Here is a 16787-nt window from a genome sequence, read left to right as displayed (position 1 = left end):
TTTTTATGAAAGTCTAATTTCAGACTTTCCAGAGTCTGAGTCAGGGTTAAATATTACAGTGATGAAGAAGGGATTGTCAGAAAATATACCCTGTATCTTCGATGCATCCTAAAATATGCTATGGAAATTTTAGATCACAGTGGGAAGATCCTGCTCTGACAGTAGCTGTCCTTCATATTATAGATGTGTCCCTGCTCCACCAAACCAAATTAAAATAGATGAAATATTTTCTCAGTCTCTACGTTTTGAAGATTATACTGTACATGGCCAGTTTAAGAAGGACTAGATTATTGATCATGCTGGAAAACATCTAAAATATGCAGGATATCCAGCCCTTAAGGGCCCACGTTCAGATGTCATGTTTTGCTTGTGGATAAATAGTGATATCACTCAATGAAATGCTAATTTGTTTTTAAGCCTTATGTAATGTGGGTTTTTTTTCTGGATAGTTAAGCTGCTGTTTTATTTTCATTGAGGGAAACCTACTAAAAGAGCTAACCTAAAATAATCAGATCATCTAAATCCTACCTCCCATCTTATTTTATTTTTGTAGGACCTTAGTCTGAGATGTGAACACTGTAGTTGAAGTATGTGTCTTTATTTGATACACTAGTGTGTAGGAATCAAACAGGAAGCGATATAGAAGGAACTAATGTAGATCCTCTGATTGTCTTTACGTAGTAGCACTCACGGGAGCAAGAAGTCAGTAAATTTTGTCTTGAATACATAGATTGACTGAGATATACACAATAAAAGCCAAGATGATTTATGTGATAAAATGAATAATGTTTATTATCAGTTTAAAACCAGTCAATAAAAGACAGGAAATAATGAGCAAATCCTACAGAACAGCACAAATCCTCCAACCAGGACAGATAAAAAGGTGAAGCCGGATGTGAAGTTATTGCAATGAATATAATAGATTTAATAGATCTGAGTGAGCAAATTAATTGCAAGATAAGACAAAATCATAAATTATACAGCTAATATTCATTATAAGTAAGAAACCTGGGAGAGAAAACACAATAAACTCATAAAAACTAATCTCAAGATTACTTAAAAATGTGATAAAATTCAATAAAGCGAGACAAGTAACCAAGGCTAGATCGAGTATTATTAAACTTTACCATGGCAGATATTCCTAACCAATTTCTCCTGCATTTAGTAGTAAATCTAAAATACAACTAAATCATTTGAATGAAAGATAAATTCCACGATTAAACCAAAAATAAATTTTCAACAAGGGTCATGACATTTGTGATTCACATTCTAGCAGATTTAACTCTTTAGATGTCTGTGCTCTGACACACGGGTTGAAAACATTCATCATTTGTTTTAAAGTTACATGTTTTAAGCACTAAAAAGAGTTTCATGCAGTATTCCAAAAGGATCTGGAGGTCGGATTTGGAACAGTTACCCTTACATTTCATATAGTCTTGATCACACCTGGGGAAAAAGGAATGATTTAATAATGGTAAAGTGCAGGCCATTTACCATTTGATGTTAGCTCTCTGCTGTAACTCCTTACTGCTGCACAAAAATGGGTTTTAGTGTTGCAACTGACATTTAAAACCATCAAAGTATAGAAAATGATTTGAAATCACGGCAGGATGTCATCACCCATCCAAGTTTTACGGTGACTTTGAAATGCAGCATTGGGGCCCTGAAGTTAAGAGAACAAACGATATATCATCCACTGATTTCTCAGAAGCAACTGATTAGGACAGAGGCCCCTTATCCAGGCTTTCCCCAATACAACACAGATGACCTGTTTGATGTTTAGAGAAACAGCTTGAGCTTTTTGGGTTTTAGCTTGGCATCTATTGTTAAAATTAATAATAATAATAAACAACAACAACAAAACTGGAACAAAGAAAGCACTTCTTGATTACAAAGCAACATATGCTATTTTTTTTTAATATCCCCTGTATATTTTGGGAATGGGTCAATAACAACATTACAAACCACAAATAGTAATAAGATAACCGTTTTAGGCTGCCTATTCTCAAGACAACTAGAAACAACGGTTTTTATCACACTTCTAATTGAATCAGGTGTCTGCAAAGAAAGACACTGATTCTTACCTAATGACAACATCATCTTTAAAAAGCTTAAGACCAGTTATTGCTAACTGGAAGGTGTATGTCTTGGAGACAAAGCTAACAGTGCTGCTGCTGCTCCAGTTCCAACTATTGTTCCTCCTGCTAAATCTGTTAGGCTTGCTGTTGGCGCATACAGGTGAGCTGCAACTATTATACCAGCTGCCACTACACCAAAAAAGGCCTTCCACAGTACATTTCTTGTAAAACCTGCTTCTCTTAAAAACTCCCAAACTCTGCTTTTAGCTTCTTGCCAGATTTCTGTTATTGACATGTTTGCTGAGGACCTTGCAATGTGCTGCACTTCCTGTTGTATTCTTCTGTCTACTGTTTGCAGCATCTCATTGGTATAGAAGTTTCCATTGTTTGCATTCACTATCTCTTCTATTGATTCAAGTATCTTAGTCACCTGATAGGTGTTGCTCCTGTATATGTCATTTGAACCTGTGTTCCAGTTTGTATTATCTACGACATGGCACCGACCACCACATTTCCTTACAAATGTTCTCAAATCTTCCTGTTCTCTCACACAATGTTCGATTTCCTGTCCTTCAAGAAGATCATTACCATGAGTAAAAACAACTGTTGCAAATCTAAAAATGTCTTCAGAGAAATATTCGGATATCTTTTTGAGGATCTCATTTTCTTTCTCCGTAAATCTTTCTAGTTTAAGCACAATAAGGAAAGCATGTGGCCCGGGCGAACACTCTGTTATACACTTCAACATTTCAGACTTCAGCATTTCTTCAGGTATGTTTGTATCAAAGAAGCCAGGCGTATCGATCAGAGTGATGTTTTTCCCATTGATGGATTTAGTTTTTACTGTGCATGAACTTTCACCAGAGGTGAAACCATGGGAGACGTTGAACAGGTTGTCTCCAAAAATAGTGTTTGCAACACTGCTTTTCCCAGCTCCAGTTTTTCCCAGGATCACAATTCTTCTCATTTCAGGATCTGAAAGACAGAAATATATTTTTAGAAGTATGATATTAATTGTAATCAAAGTTGGATATCAGACAAAGGTGTTTGAAGAACTGAAAGAATCAATCAACTCCGCTGTTTTGCCGGGGCTGCTGCCGTATTCTGATCTACCAGAAGCAACAAAAATTACACTGTGAACGCGATAAATGATAAAACAGTAGTAGTAAAAATGGAGGCGCTAAAATGAAGGCAGTGAATGAAAACCGGCAATGTTAAATTTGATAACCTTAATATTTATAACATTAATATTTACCATGCTATCCTTTTAATTCTTATTTTTACAGAGGCGAAATTAATCATGTTGGTTTTTAGGGGACTCAATTTACCATGTTCAGTATTTCACACCTTCAATTCATTTTAAGTAAATTGTTGTTACTTTGACCCTTCATACTAATCGGAACTGAGTCTGCAATGAATCGTTGACTTATTACTGGTCTGTTTTTCCTCTTACAACCCTTTGCAGTACTGAGACCCCACAACACAATATTCTAAGCATTCCATTTTATATCAGCCTTCCCCAAAATGCAACTATTTTTTGTTTTTTAGCCCCAAAAGGCTCTAGTTTAAGCAAATGGTTATTTTTTTGATAATGTTTATAATTTAAAAATGTAAAAGTCAGTGAGTCATATTCTATTCCACTTCTTCCATAGTGGGTTGTGGGGGAGCTGGTGCCTATCTCCAGCAGTCTATGGGCAACATCCTGGACAGGTCACCAGTCCAACACACAAACAACCATGCACACACTCATTCACACACCTAAGGGCAATTTAGAGTGACCAATTAACCTAACAGGCATGTCTTTGGATGGTGGGAGGAAACCAGAGCACCTGGTAAGAACCCATGCATGCACAGGGAGAACATGCAAACCCCATGCAGAAAGACCCCTGGCCAGGAGTCGAACCCAGGACCTTCTTGATGCAAGGCAACAGTGCTACCAACTTTGCCACCGTGCAGCCCACGCTCAAACTCACTATGTTTGAGGAGTAAACAGCCACAATATTTAGGGCCTGAACATCATATTAGCAACATAAAAATAGTTTGTTGTAGGAGGTGGCTATCTGTATGTTATGGCTTTGCTAATTTTAAACATAACGTCACATCACTGTCCTGCAAAAAATTTAAATCAACATAAAAACATGCGTAAAAATAAAATTATTTTCCAATGATTTTACTGAATTCGTATTGTTTGTTTTGCCAATACCTTAACGGTATACATCGTGTTTGATTGTTTAAATTGCTTTTTGGAGACACAAAATCATTTTACTGTACAAATCTTCCTCTACATAGAATCCTCTATTCTCATCTATTTTTATTATTTTTATTTTTGACAATCCAAATCTGTTGACACATGTACAGAAGATTCTCTCTCCATCGTCTGTCATTTTATCTATGCCTCCTTCTCACCACAGTGACAGCAGACATTTTTGCTTCCCAGTTAGTGCCTGCATTTCAAACATGTTGAATCTAGATGCAAAAACAGCACCGCAATCAGTTTCAGGTTTGATAAATTGCATTGCGGGAGGTAAGAAATTACACTTGCATCGTCCTCCCATAAATTTGTGTTTGGGTCATTATCATATGTTTTGCATATTCATGAAGGAAAACACACCACCTGCTGTTCCGCATATTAGGACATATGCATGCTTTGTTGCAGGAAAGCCTAAGTATATGGGACTTTGGATTTTTTTATTTTATTTATAATTTTGTTAATTTCATAAATACTCATATAATATTTACTGATCTATGTAATTTAAGCCTCCAAAAGAAAAACTGCCAAATAATGCTGTGACTCCTCAATCCAGTCATCATGACCTTAAGGAATTTAGACAAATTATTATGTACTTATATAGGTTCAGTAAAAGTAAACGTTGTATGTACCCATACCAGTGTTAATAGCAAATGTCAAACATTTAGATGTCTCTCAGTGGTGTAACCATTATGCAGTAGATATAAAAGCATAGAATCTGTGAATGCAAACCAAAGTGCAGAGAAAATGTTGGAATGTTTAAGACACTGTCAAATATCCACAAGAAGGAAAACCCACTTGATGATATCAGATTGAGTTTTATTCCACATATTTAAACTATCATGATGTTTCTTCAACTCATCATATATTAAATCTACATGTATTGCAATATCTATTGAAAGTTTCATTCAAATTTTTCAACTGTTTTTTCACTTTATCCAAACTTTTTTTCTATGTTGTGGAACACATCATTCTACTGTTGTGCCAATATCATGTTTAAGAAAATTTAGCACCATAAAACGTAGTTTCTTAGCCTTCATAGAAAGGTTATCCAACACTAAGGTAAGTCTTTAAATACTGTAAATATTTTGACCAGGAAAGAGTGATAGAAAATACATAAGCGTGACTTACCATCAGGGACAGATTTGAGAAAAGATTCTGTACTATCAGTGTTCGGCCCGATCAAATCGTTTTCATCTGACGTAGAACTCTGCTGTATAAGAAAATGGCAGATTTATTTGAGAAAATGTATTAATGTAAGTTATTGGACAATACTGATAAAACACATCTGTTATGTATTTTCCAGCCAAAAATAAAAATAGTTTATTCTCACCCAATAATTGTTTTTTCTACCTCTAACACTTAATTTAAAGGACTGGCAGTCATCCCTTCCCCATCCTCACACCTTTCTGTTCTGTTCTGTTAGCTCTCACCCTTTCTGTGGTCTGCTGTGTTTCAAGGGTTAGTAGATTATCTTCACAGTGGTCGCCATCAAAGTAATCGTCTCCAACAGCCATGCAGTTACTAGGTTCAGGTACAGGATCAGATGGAGGCCTTCGGCTGACTGTACCAGTCCCATCCTCCAGGTGAAGTTGAGCAGAATTGAGCTCTTTCGATTGTTCTTCTTCGGGATCTGTATGTTCTTCGAGCTCAGAAGACACATGTTTGTCAGGGTCTAGTTGATGTTGTCCACTTAATGAAGCAAATAAGTCGGAAACAAACTGTGGACTCTGTCAAAACATCACCCATTAAGGTTCAAATACACCATAGACCTAATCTAACTGCGTTTGATTTATTTTACAAAGAAGAATACGCAAAATATTCATTCTAGGTGTGCAAAACTATTAAAAACAAAATCCATAGGATTGGCAGCCATAATTGCAGCAGAAAGTGGCTCTATAATGTATTAACTTAAGGAGGCCAGATATAAATAGATGCTACAATTTTTTGATTTCTAGTTGAATAATGTTGTTTTTTCTAATTCACAATTGTGCACTAGTTGTGTTGGTTTATTACAATAAAAACAAATAGGATGTTGAGGTTGTAATGAAGCTAAAAGAGAAAAGTTGAAGTTGTCTGAATGACACTTAAGTTAGTTTCTCAAAGAACAGTAAAAATGCCAGATTTCAGGCCAGGTTTACTTAAAAAATCTAATCAAAACGAAAAAAAGTAATTTAACCCCAAACTATTTTTTGTGTGTCACCAGGTAATACGCTCATCCTTTTTCTAAACTCTAAATTACATTTCATCTTTATATCCGTGACCGATTTAGAATATCAAACTTTAAGTTTGAAATAAGTTTGGATGATAATGATTTGAAATAAGATTCATGAGTCAATGAAACAGCTAACACGGAAGTCATGTGACCTTATGACAGCAAAATAGACTTCAGGAACAAAGAATCACATTGTGATGCAACAGTTATTTTTCATATACATACTCATATGATAGAATTTGTATTTTATAAAATGTTCTTTAAGAGTCATAAAATATGTACAGTATGTGGGGAAAAAATGAATTACGTTAAAACAGCTTAGATAATAACGCACTAAATATTTGTATCCTAGAAGACACGTTGCCCAGACAGGGGTATAAAACAGTTACTCTGAGACTTTCTCCTTTTTTGAGTCTTTTCTTCTATAGATATACTACATTAAAATATTAATGAAAATTTATTTTCCTCTAAAATGTGCATTATTGATTAACTTTACCATGAATCCTATATGTATTCAGGGAAATTTGGTGTGTAGTTTATATGGTCTGAGAAAGAGAGTTTCTGTAGTTTTGCCAACTGATGGCTCATTATATTCAGAGGGAACAAGTGATGAAGATGAAGTAAACACTTCATCGGGCGGGTCGAAGCAGCACATAAAAGAGGCAACAAGTTGGATGAGGCAACAAGCCAGATGCAGGTTGGTAAAAATTAAATATAAAATGATTTAAACTTTTCCTGCTCATAGATCCAGTGTAACTTAAGTAATAATGGAAAGAATTAACCAAATATATAACTCTTAAGCTGCTTATCATTTCTTATTTATCCGTTAAACAAAAAAATTATTTATCAGTTTTTAAGCGTAGTAAAGGAGTAACTCCTTCTGCTGGAATAAAGATGTATTGCAGTGTTGGGACCCAGCCATGGATTTCAACATTACACTCCGGTACGAACTATTCTGGAACTTTTCAAAATAAAGTGCATTAACCTTCTTCCGGCACAGCCAGGAAACAGGATAACTGCGGATTTCCTGTGATGCCACAACCCAAAGAAAAGCACAGCTGTTGCTACATCCGCCCTCTTCCACACGGCCTTTGAAAGGGACCGGATAGGGGACACAAGCGCGCTAATGTCTTTTGCTGGCAAAAAGACATAAACTCTTCAAACTGGATCCAAGAGTGTCTTAAGATCACGCGATCATATGCACAACTTAAGTATGAGTGAAGCACTGTTTGTGTACCCGGTGATTTCATTCATAAAGAGGGGAAATTAAGGTATAAGCATTGCTTACTGTCTCTCCGAGGCCTGCCGAAACTGTGCCGCAGAGAAATCCCCAGTAGAGAAGCTGTTTCTACAAGCCGAGTCTGAAGGAAGGACAACGGCCCGCATCACTGTGTTTATGGTAATGAACAAACTTTCTTTAAAAGGGTGATTTTAAACACAGAAGATTATGCGCTTATGCATTTTAACAATTTTATTAACCCTGGTATTTTAAAGGTATGTGTTGATTCTGGTGCTAAGCTATTAGCTTATTTTGTTAGCTCAACTGCTAACCGGTAAGAACACGTGCTTGCTACTAAAGAGTTTGTTCGTTCGTTCGTCGTCTTCCGCTTATCCAGGACCGGGTCGCGGGGGCAGCAGACTCAGCAGAGACGCCCAGACGTCCTTCTCTCCAGACACCTCCTCCAGTTCCTCCAGGGGGAGCCCAAGGCGTTCCCAGGCCAGCCGAGAGACATAGTCCCTCCAGCGTGTCCTGGGCCGTCCCCTGGGCCTCCTCTCGGTGGGACGTACCTGGAACACCTCCCGAGGAAGGCGTCCAGGAGGCATCCGGTATAGATGCCCGAGCCACCTCAACTGGCTCCTCTCGATGTGGAGGAGCAGCGGCTCTACTCCGAGCCCCTCCCGGATGGCCGAGCTCCTCACCCTATCTCTAAGGGAGTGCCCGGCCACCCTACGGAGGAAGCTCATTTCAGCCGCTTGTATCCGGGATCTCGTTCTTTCGGTCATGACCCAAAGTTTATGGCCATAGGTGAGGGTAGGAACGTAGACCGACCAGTAAATTGAGAGCTTTGCTTTTCGGCTCAGCTCTCTCTTCACCACAATGGACCGGCACAGCGCCCCCATTACTGTGGCAGCCGCACCGATCCGTCTGTCAATCTCCCGCTCCATTCTTCCCTCACTCGTGAACAAGACCCCGAGATACTTAAACTCCTCCACTTGAGGCAGGAACTCCCCTCCAACCTGAAGAGGACAAGCCACCCTTTTCCAGTCGAGTACCATGGCCTCGGACTTGGAGGAGCTGATCCTCATCCCAGCCGCTTCACACTCGGCTGCGAACCGCCACAGCGCATGCTGTAGGTCTTGGCTAGAGGGGGCCAGCAGGACCACGTCATCCGCAAAAAGAAGAGACAAAATCTCTGCGCAGTTGGTAGCACTGTTGCCTTGCAGCAAGAAGGTCCTGGGTTTGATTCCCGGCCGGGGGTCTTTCTGCATGGAGTTTGCATGTTCTCCCCGTGCATGCGTGGGTTTTCACCGGGTACTCCGGCTTCCTCCCACAGTCCAAAGACATGCCTGTTAGGTTAATTGGTCACTCTAAATTGCCCTTAGGTGTATGAATGAGTGTGTGCATGGTTGTTTGTGTGTTGCCCTGCGATGGACTGGCGACCTGTCCAGGGTGTACCCTGCCTCTCGCCCATAGACTGCTGGAGATAGGCACCAGCTCCCCTGCGACCCACTATGGAATAAGCTACTAAAGAGTATTTAACAGAAAGGTTGTTAGTTTTCAAGCTAGTGAATAATAGTCCCTAAACATTATTTACTAGATTTGATAACTAAGTAAACACCATTAAGCCCCATTTCTCCAGAAAGATTTGGCTCTTTTCCAAAATACTCCCTTAATAATATTTCTTCAAATATTATTTCAATAACTAAAGGCAGCTAATGAGACACCGTTGAGAAATGGTCATCCAGAAGATTGGTTTTGTTCAGCAGATCATTATTTAAAACATTATTTTATTAAAATAATATTTTATCTGATCTTGCATTGTGAAGGGTTGTCTAAACGTTTGCTGATTATTGTCTAAGTTGGTTCCAAGACTAATTTAACTTCATTTCCAGATTCTTCAAGATAATCCTTGGTTCTCAAACATAAACATTGCATGGTAACATTGCATCACTCTTTTGGTCATAATTTCCAATCATCTTTAATCAACTTGTTTATATTGTACATAGCCTATTAGTCTTCATTATTCTTCAATTCTGCTTGGTAGTTCAGTTGGATTGTTTTAGCATAGTAAAGAGTTTGTTGATTGAAATATGTTTGACTTTGAGTTGACTTATTTTTGTTAATAAATTCTTGTACTTTAACAAATTGTGTGAATTCATTCCATTTGTGTGCAGAGTTTATGCTATTCAATAATGTCAGAGCTCGACTCACACCTTTCTATTTTGTCCTAATACCATCGCCTTACTGGGCTGGTATTCACAGGACAACCCTTAACAGACCGAAATATTATTTGATAAAATATTAATATTAAATATTAAATAATATTCTCAGATTCATAATCACAACAGCAGTTAATTTTTACAACTTCCCCATACGTCATTAGGCTCATTAAATAAATGGACCGTGGCAATGGAAGAAGAAAGTACAAGATTCCCTGGTAATACCCAGGTAAAAAAAATCCTGAGGCTTTCGGTGGAAAAGGGGGCTATTGTCTAAAACATAAATAAACAGAAGGCAATGATTTGCAAATCTTGTTCAATCTATATGTAATTGAATACCCTACAAAGTCAAGATATTTAATGTGCAAACTGATAAACAAAGTTATTTTTTTGCAAATATTGTCATGCCAGCCATTGAGCAGACGATGCTGTCATGCCTGTTACTGTGTTTTGGTTGCTGTAATTATGATTTCACTTGATTCCCCTTCAGGTATCTCCCTGACCCTGCCATGATGTATTTCAACTGGTTTTGTAATTAACTGTCCCCTATTTAAGCATCAAGGTTTCCTCCTATCTTTGCTAGTTTGCTTCGACTTCTGTCAGCATTCCAGCGTTTTTTTGTCTTGTCTTGAACCTTGGAATTTCTTACCTTGGTCTCATATTCTGACCACCCTTTCTGAATCATGGACTATTAATACGGACTCTATTCTCCAGTAATAAAGACCAAGTTTGTATATTGGATTCTTTTTTGTGACCTTGTCAAATATTTGCTAATTTTGAATTTGATGCCTGCAACACGTTCCAAAAAAGTTGGAACAGGAGAAAAAGACAGGGAAACTTGAGGAATGCTCAAAAAACATCTGTTTGGAACATTCCACAGATGAACAGGTTGATTGGTAAGTGTGATGATTGGGTATAAAAGGAGTATCCCCGAAAGCCTTGGTCAAATACAGGCAAGGATGGGGAGAGATTCACCATTTGTGAACAACTGCATGAGCAAAAAGTCCAACAGTTTAAGAGCAACATTTGTGAACATACAATTACAAGGAATTTAGGTATTTCATCATCAGTGCTCCAAGAATGATTCACTTTCCGCAGCTGTGCAGAATCACCAGAAGCCTTTCCAATTGCGTTGTCTGCTCTGACAATTTTTTCACATCACTGAAGTTGATTAGTCATCTACAAGTGTCCATGGGCCTCCAAAATTAGGTGATTATTATAAAGAACAGGGTGATGAGTTGCAAATTGGAAGATGATAAAGTTCTTCTCAAACAACAAAGAGCAGGGCTTACTTTTGTCAAAGAAAACAATCACCCTGGAGAGCTCCTATGTTCAGTACAGTATTTTTCTAAAGAGTAAAAAAAGTCTCACAGTGATGCCCCCAGACTGTGTCAGTGTACAACACTCACATGGGAGAAATGGATTTGGTTGACATGATAATTGCGCTGCATCACATTCCAGCAAAGTCACAGTGCTGGTACCTGACCATACTATGGCAGATAGGTTAGATTGCTGTCATAAGGGATGGCTTCTCCACTGCTGTGATGCAGCAGCACTAAGTTAAAAAATGTTGGGTTAGGTTTGGCCAGAAGACTCATCTATCTTGCGAGGAGGAAAAGTGAACACCCCTACACAGGATCTGAATATCCACCAAGAGCCATCAAACACCCTAAAGTCTTTAGGCCCCTGCTTATATGCGATATGATCGGCCACCTCCCTGTCCTGTCAGTAAAGAACTGAGCCAGGATGTGCCAGAAAGGTCATAACTCAACCATGTGCCAGAGGTGCAAAGTGAGGCTTTGCATTTGTACTGGCCAAAATGCTCACAACTTGTTATCTCAGCCTTAAGATAAAGTTAAGGTTAAGGCTCTTCACAGGAGAGATGTTAATGACTAATGAACGTCATTCAGAAAGAACATAAAGTTTTTATGTAACTGTTATCTTTTATTGCATGAAGAGCAGAGGGGGTCTGGCTGTGTTTGTGTATGATAGATGGTGCAACTCTTGGCATGCAACTTTAAAAGAGACAAATTGCATCAAGGACATTGAGCTGATAGCCGCTATTATGAGGCCATATCACCTCCTACAGGAATTCACACGTTATCGCGATAACTTTATATGTTCCCTCCTCTGCCAATGCGGAAGCAGCCTGTGACGCTATCCACACCACCATAAGCAAACTTCAAACACAGTATCCCCAGGACCTGTTACTGATATCTGGGGACTTCATGTCTTCCTGTCCTCAACTCTCCCCACCTTTAAATCACTGGACTTATTGTATGTCAATAGCAAGGAGACATACAGCTCATCAGCTCTGTGCTCCTTATAGAGAGGACATTGACAGCATCAAAAACTGCATCATAGAGTACATTGTCTTCTGTGTAGATAACAATGTGCCCCTAATGAATGTACAGTGTATCGCCAATAACGAGCCCTGGATGAACCCTGAAACCCTGAGGCTCTACTCAAGGAGAAGAGAAAAGTGAAACAGGGAGGAGCTCAGAGCTGTGCAGAAGGAACTGAGGAAAAATATCAGGGATGGGAAAACAGCTAGAGAAGGAAGATTGAGGAACTTCTGAAACAGAACAACATAAGTGGAGTCTGGAAGAGCCTGGAGTCAATTTCAGGTCACAAACAAAACTTTGAGACTGTAGGAGACCTATGCCTCTTTTCCACTGGGTTGATTTAGCCCTACTTGACTCCACTTGGCTCGCTTTGCGAGCATTTCCATTACTGTTTTTTCCATACCAGTACCTATTATTTTTTGTCCCTGCCCCTGAGCAGGTACAACCGGGGCTGAGTCGGGACTACATGTAACGTGTTGTTCACTGAGTCGCCATTGGGACCAGGAGAAATGAGAAGGTTTTCTAAGACGGAAAAGTTAATATAACTTCAGAGCAACTACAATAATATTAAGGACCACAATAGCTGGAGCGGGTCGTACCAAAATATGATTTTACTATTTACCAATCATAAACCATACCTGAAAGCTTAAAGACCCCCCAATCTATCCCATTGTCTCAGAGTTCTATGGCCCTGTGTTTATCCATTGGTTTCCCAGTGGACCGCACCGCATCTGATCTGGCCTGCATCACCGTACAAGAGGAAGCTTCACCCTGCATCACCATACAAGAGGAAGCTTCACCGTTTTATTCATTTTGTTCTATTTTCCAAAGTCAATCCAAAGCTTTGATCTATTCCCACTCACTCCATAAACTGCTGGTTTGATCTCCATTTATACTCAGTGCACATTCCTATTTTTGATTATTAATCTACCCATTTTCTTTAGAATAGTGCATATTTTAGTTAGGTGAAAGTTGTTGGACATGAACAGTGGGTGTAAGAGGGAACTATTTGTTTAATGGATTTTCACATAGATAAAGAGACAGTGTTTGTATTTCTTTTGTGTAAAAGTGATTATCTGTCAACTAAGGTTAGTGTTCCACACAATTCAGTAAAACAGTTGATAACAGTGACATTTAACGTGGTTTTGGTTAATAATTCTCAATTACTGCCAATTAACTAATTGTAATTATTACGTACTGTGAGCCAAATAATCAAAACACCAGAGTGTATCTCTGGTATTTGTTGGTAAGAAATTATTTTTGTTTAGAATTTATTACTTCTGAATTATGGTTGTTAATTTTGATAAATAATTATGATCAATAACTAGAAATCTTTACAGCATAATTATCAATCTTCAGCGAACCACCAACCTCTACTGGAGCTGTGAAGATGCTATTGTTAGAAGAATAAGGAGTCAGTGGATTTTCTGTGACAATAAACACCAGAGGACCATCCGGCAGCTCTACTGTGTGCTGGCATCTCCTTAGCACTTCCTGTTGGTCTACAACAAAATGTATCAAAATAGTTATTTAAAGCTTTGACAAGAAATACATGACACAATTACAATATTACAATATAGGCAGAGATACTGTATAGTAAATAATCATTGCAATACTTCATGTGTCAGCAGGGGTGAACTGGGGAGAAAATGTGGCCCAGGAGTTTCTGACAGACTGCTGGGTTAAGATTTTAATGAAAAATATAGGCTTATAAATATATATATATAAATATATATATATATATATATATATATATATATATATATACATACATACATATATATTTAGTGTGCTAATGTGACAATTTTAATTCTCAGATGGCCAATATATAATTTACAACTCCAGATGGTCATTGGCAAACTTCAGATGGGCCGGGACATGCTGGCTTGAGCAGGGGGACCTTTCGTGCGCTTCTTTGAGATTGTGTTCCCAGCTCTCTTCAGGTCATTGACTAGGTCCTGTTGTGTAGTTCCGGGCTTTTCCCTCACCTTCCTCGTGATCATTGATGCCCCACAAGGTGAGATCTTGCATGGAGCCCCACAACAAGGGAGATTGACCATTATGTTGAACTTCTTCCATATTTTTATAATTGTGGAAACAGTTGTTGCCTTCTCACCAAGCTGTTTGGCAATTTTCCTGTAGCCCATCCCAGCCTTGTGCAGGTCTACTATTTTATCTCTGATGTCCTCACACAGCTCTCTGGTCTTGGCCATTGTGGAGAGGTTGGAGTGTGTTTGATTGAGTGTGTGGACAGGTGTCTTTTATACAGATAATGAGTTCATACAGGTGTAGTTAATACAGATAATCAGTGGAGAACAGGAGGGCTTCTTAAAGCAGAACTAACAGGCCTGTGAGAGCCTGGTTGTTAGGTGATCAAATACTTATGTTGTGCAATAAAATTCAAATTAATTGCTTAAAAATAAATGTAATTTTCTGTCACTCACAGTTGAAAAAATTAAAGACTTCTACATGCTTTGCAAGTGGGAAAACCTGCAAAATTGGCATGCATAGATAGATAGATAGATAGATAGATAGATAGATAGATAGATAGATAGATAGATAGATAGATAGATAGATAGATAGATAGATAGATAGATAGATAGATAGATAGATAGATAGATAGATAGATAGATAGATAGATAGATAGATAGATAGATAGATAGATAGATAGATAGATAGATAGATAGATAGATAGATAGATAGATAGATAGATAGATAGATAGATAGATAGATAGATAGATAGATAGATAGATAGATAGATAGATAGATAGATAGATAGATAGATAGATAGATAGATAGATAGACAAACATTTAGGATAGCTAAAAAATATTTGTGCTCATAAATGTTTTGAGATTTACGTTAGACGGATTATTAGATTTTAGTAGAAACAAACAAAATACAGCTGGAATTATAATTTACAAACTTTTACTGTACCTTCTTCATTTTTTAATGCTACACTGTAGATATTGTCAGCAACATGTTTCAAAGGTCCACATTCTCCTCCTCCTGATTTTCGCCGAACCTGAAAATATATTTCTACTTTCTTCTTTTTTTCCACTGAAAGAAGGTTGTTACACTCGATGAAAACCAGGTACTTGTAGTTGTCCTCCATCATCATGGGAACTCTTAACATCTGAATCGAAACCTCAGCGGTATATTAAATGGAATAGTTGCTTATCCAGTTTTCAAATTCTTGGCCGCACCCATTGTCCTGCTGCTAACTATAAACACACTCTTCTGGGTTTTTCCATGATGACAAAAGACATTTGACGCCCTTCTGCTTTCCACTTGTTTCACTTGTTGTTGGTCTTACTTTAACAGGTTGATGAACATGAGGTACAGTATTACTAACAGACAGAAACTGTAATATTTAATTAATGACAGTTAAGTACAAAAACTGTTAGTGAACATATACAAACATTTCTATATAAAATTTCAGATTTGTCTTGAATGGGCACCTTGGCTGGACACAACACAGTCAGTCGTGACTGGTCCAACCCATTTTAAATAATTTCCTGTAGCCCTGTTTTCAGATCAAAATATTTTCAAATTAGACTGAAATTTGAAAGACAGACACCCTATTTCATGTGTAATGATTGAAAAAATGAAACCTACACCCATTGCTACAACTTCCATGTTGGACACCCTTTTGCTTTTATATGTGCCTTCTAGGAAAAACTATACCCCAAAACACATTTCATGAATAACCTAAAATAAATAGCATTTTGCTAGAATTTCCTAATTCCTTTTAAATGTTGGGAAATGCTTATCTGCTTTTCTTGTCATGATAGTGGCTATGAACACACCATTATGGCAACAACGCCACCTGGCTTTCATTTTCATGGTAAAGATCTTTGCAAACTAAACCAAAAGGATTTACCTTTATCCTATGTGTTTACTTCATAAAACATGATTCTTCATCAATGGTTTTGCTGTTTTAAGAAGTTTGATACATAAAATGCACCCTTAAAAAATAGTTGTTTTTAATTTTGGTATTAAAAACTTCTGATCACTGTTACAATGATGTGACACAATGTGTACAGATACATCTACCTAAAGTGCAGTAGTTTAGCATAGATAGGTGTATCCAAAGCTTCTGAAAGAAGAGCACTGCCACTCTGCAGAAGGAAGAAAAAACACTGCAGATGTAAACATCAAATAAACAGATCCTTACAGAAATCCAAAAGTGTACAGTTAAAAAGGAGTAAGTGACAGAAAATGTCAATGTGTTATTTAGATTAGTTTTCAGCTGTTGAAAACATTCATACATAATGTAATTCAATGACTTTATGCCATTTGGAATATGTAAAATGAAGTAGCACAGGGCAAATGCAGAATGTTCTGTTAGGACTTGTTAGTGAATAGTAAAAACACCCAGATCTGAGTTGAGATTCCTGGTGTTTCAGTAACAAATAGGTTAACACAGAAGTGAAACAAATCTGTGGGGCATTTCTTGTCA

At 37.8% G+C, this 16787-nt stretch overlaps 1 protein-coding gene across 2 annotated transcripts; it reads right to left on the bottom strand.

The window, feature by feature from the left end:
* Positions 1-765: 765 nt before the first annotated feature.
* On the bottom strand, positions 766-15498 carry LOC124880235. 2 transcript variants are annotated; one of them, XM_047385203.1, is made up of 5 exons: positions 15263-15498; positions 13699-13829; positions 5760-6056; positions 5458-5536; positions 766-3053 (listed from the first exon to the last, which is right to left on the bottom strand). In XM_047385203.1, the coding sequence occupies exons 1-5, from the start codon at positions 15459-15461 to the stop codon at positions 2128-2130; spliced, it is 1632 nt and encodes a 543-aa protein (XP_047241159.1). In that variant the 5' UTR covers positions 15462-15498; the 3' UTR covers positions 766-2127. The 2 variants fall into 2 exon arrangements, with proteins under 2 accessions (XP_047241159.1, XP_047241158.1); XM_047385202.1 differs by having other exon boundaries at positions 5458-5539; positions 15263-15497.
* Positions 15499-16787: the final 1289 nt, after the last annotated feature.

The sequence above is a fragment of the Girardinichthys multiradiatus genome, chromosome 14, assembly GCF_021462225.1.
Source record: "Girardinichthys multiradiatus isolate DD_20200921_A chromosome 14, DD_fGirMul_XY1, whole genome shotgun sequence".
Lineage (NCBI taxonomy): Eukaryota > Metazoa > Chordata > Actinopteri > Cyprinodontiformes > Goodeidae > Girardinichthys > Girardinichthys multiradiatus.
Note: the sequence above shows the minus strand (reverse complement) of the source record. Positions and strands in the feature narration are given on the sequence as shown.

Coding starts and splice junctions, on each gene's coding strand:
- LOC124880235 (XM_047385202.1), bottom strand. CDS start 15,461: ATGTTAAGAGTTCCCATGATGATGGAGGACAACTACAAGTACCTGGTT. Junction 6,057..13,698: donor TCTTCACAGCTCCAGTAGAG/GTTGGTGGTTCG, acceptor ATGTTTTGACAG/AGTCCACAGTTTGTTTCCGA. Junction 3,054..5,457: donor TCTCAAATCTGTCCCTGATG/GTAAGTCACGCT, acceptor TCTGTCTTTCAG/ATCCTGAAATGAGAAGAATT.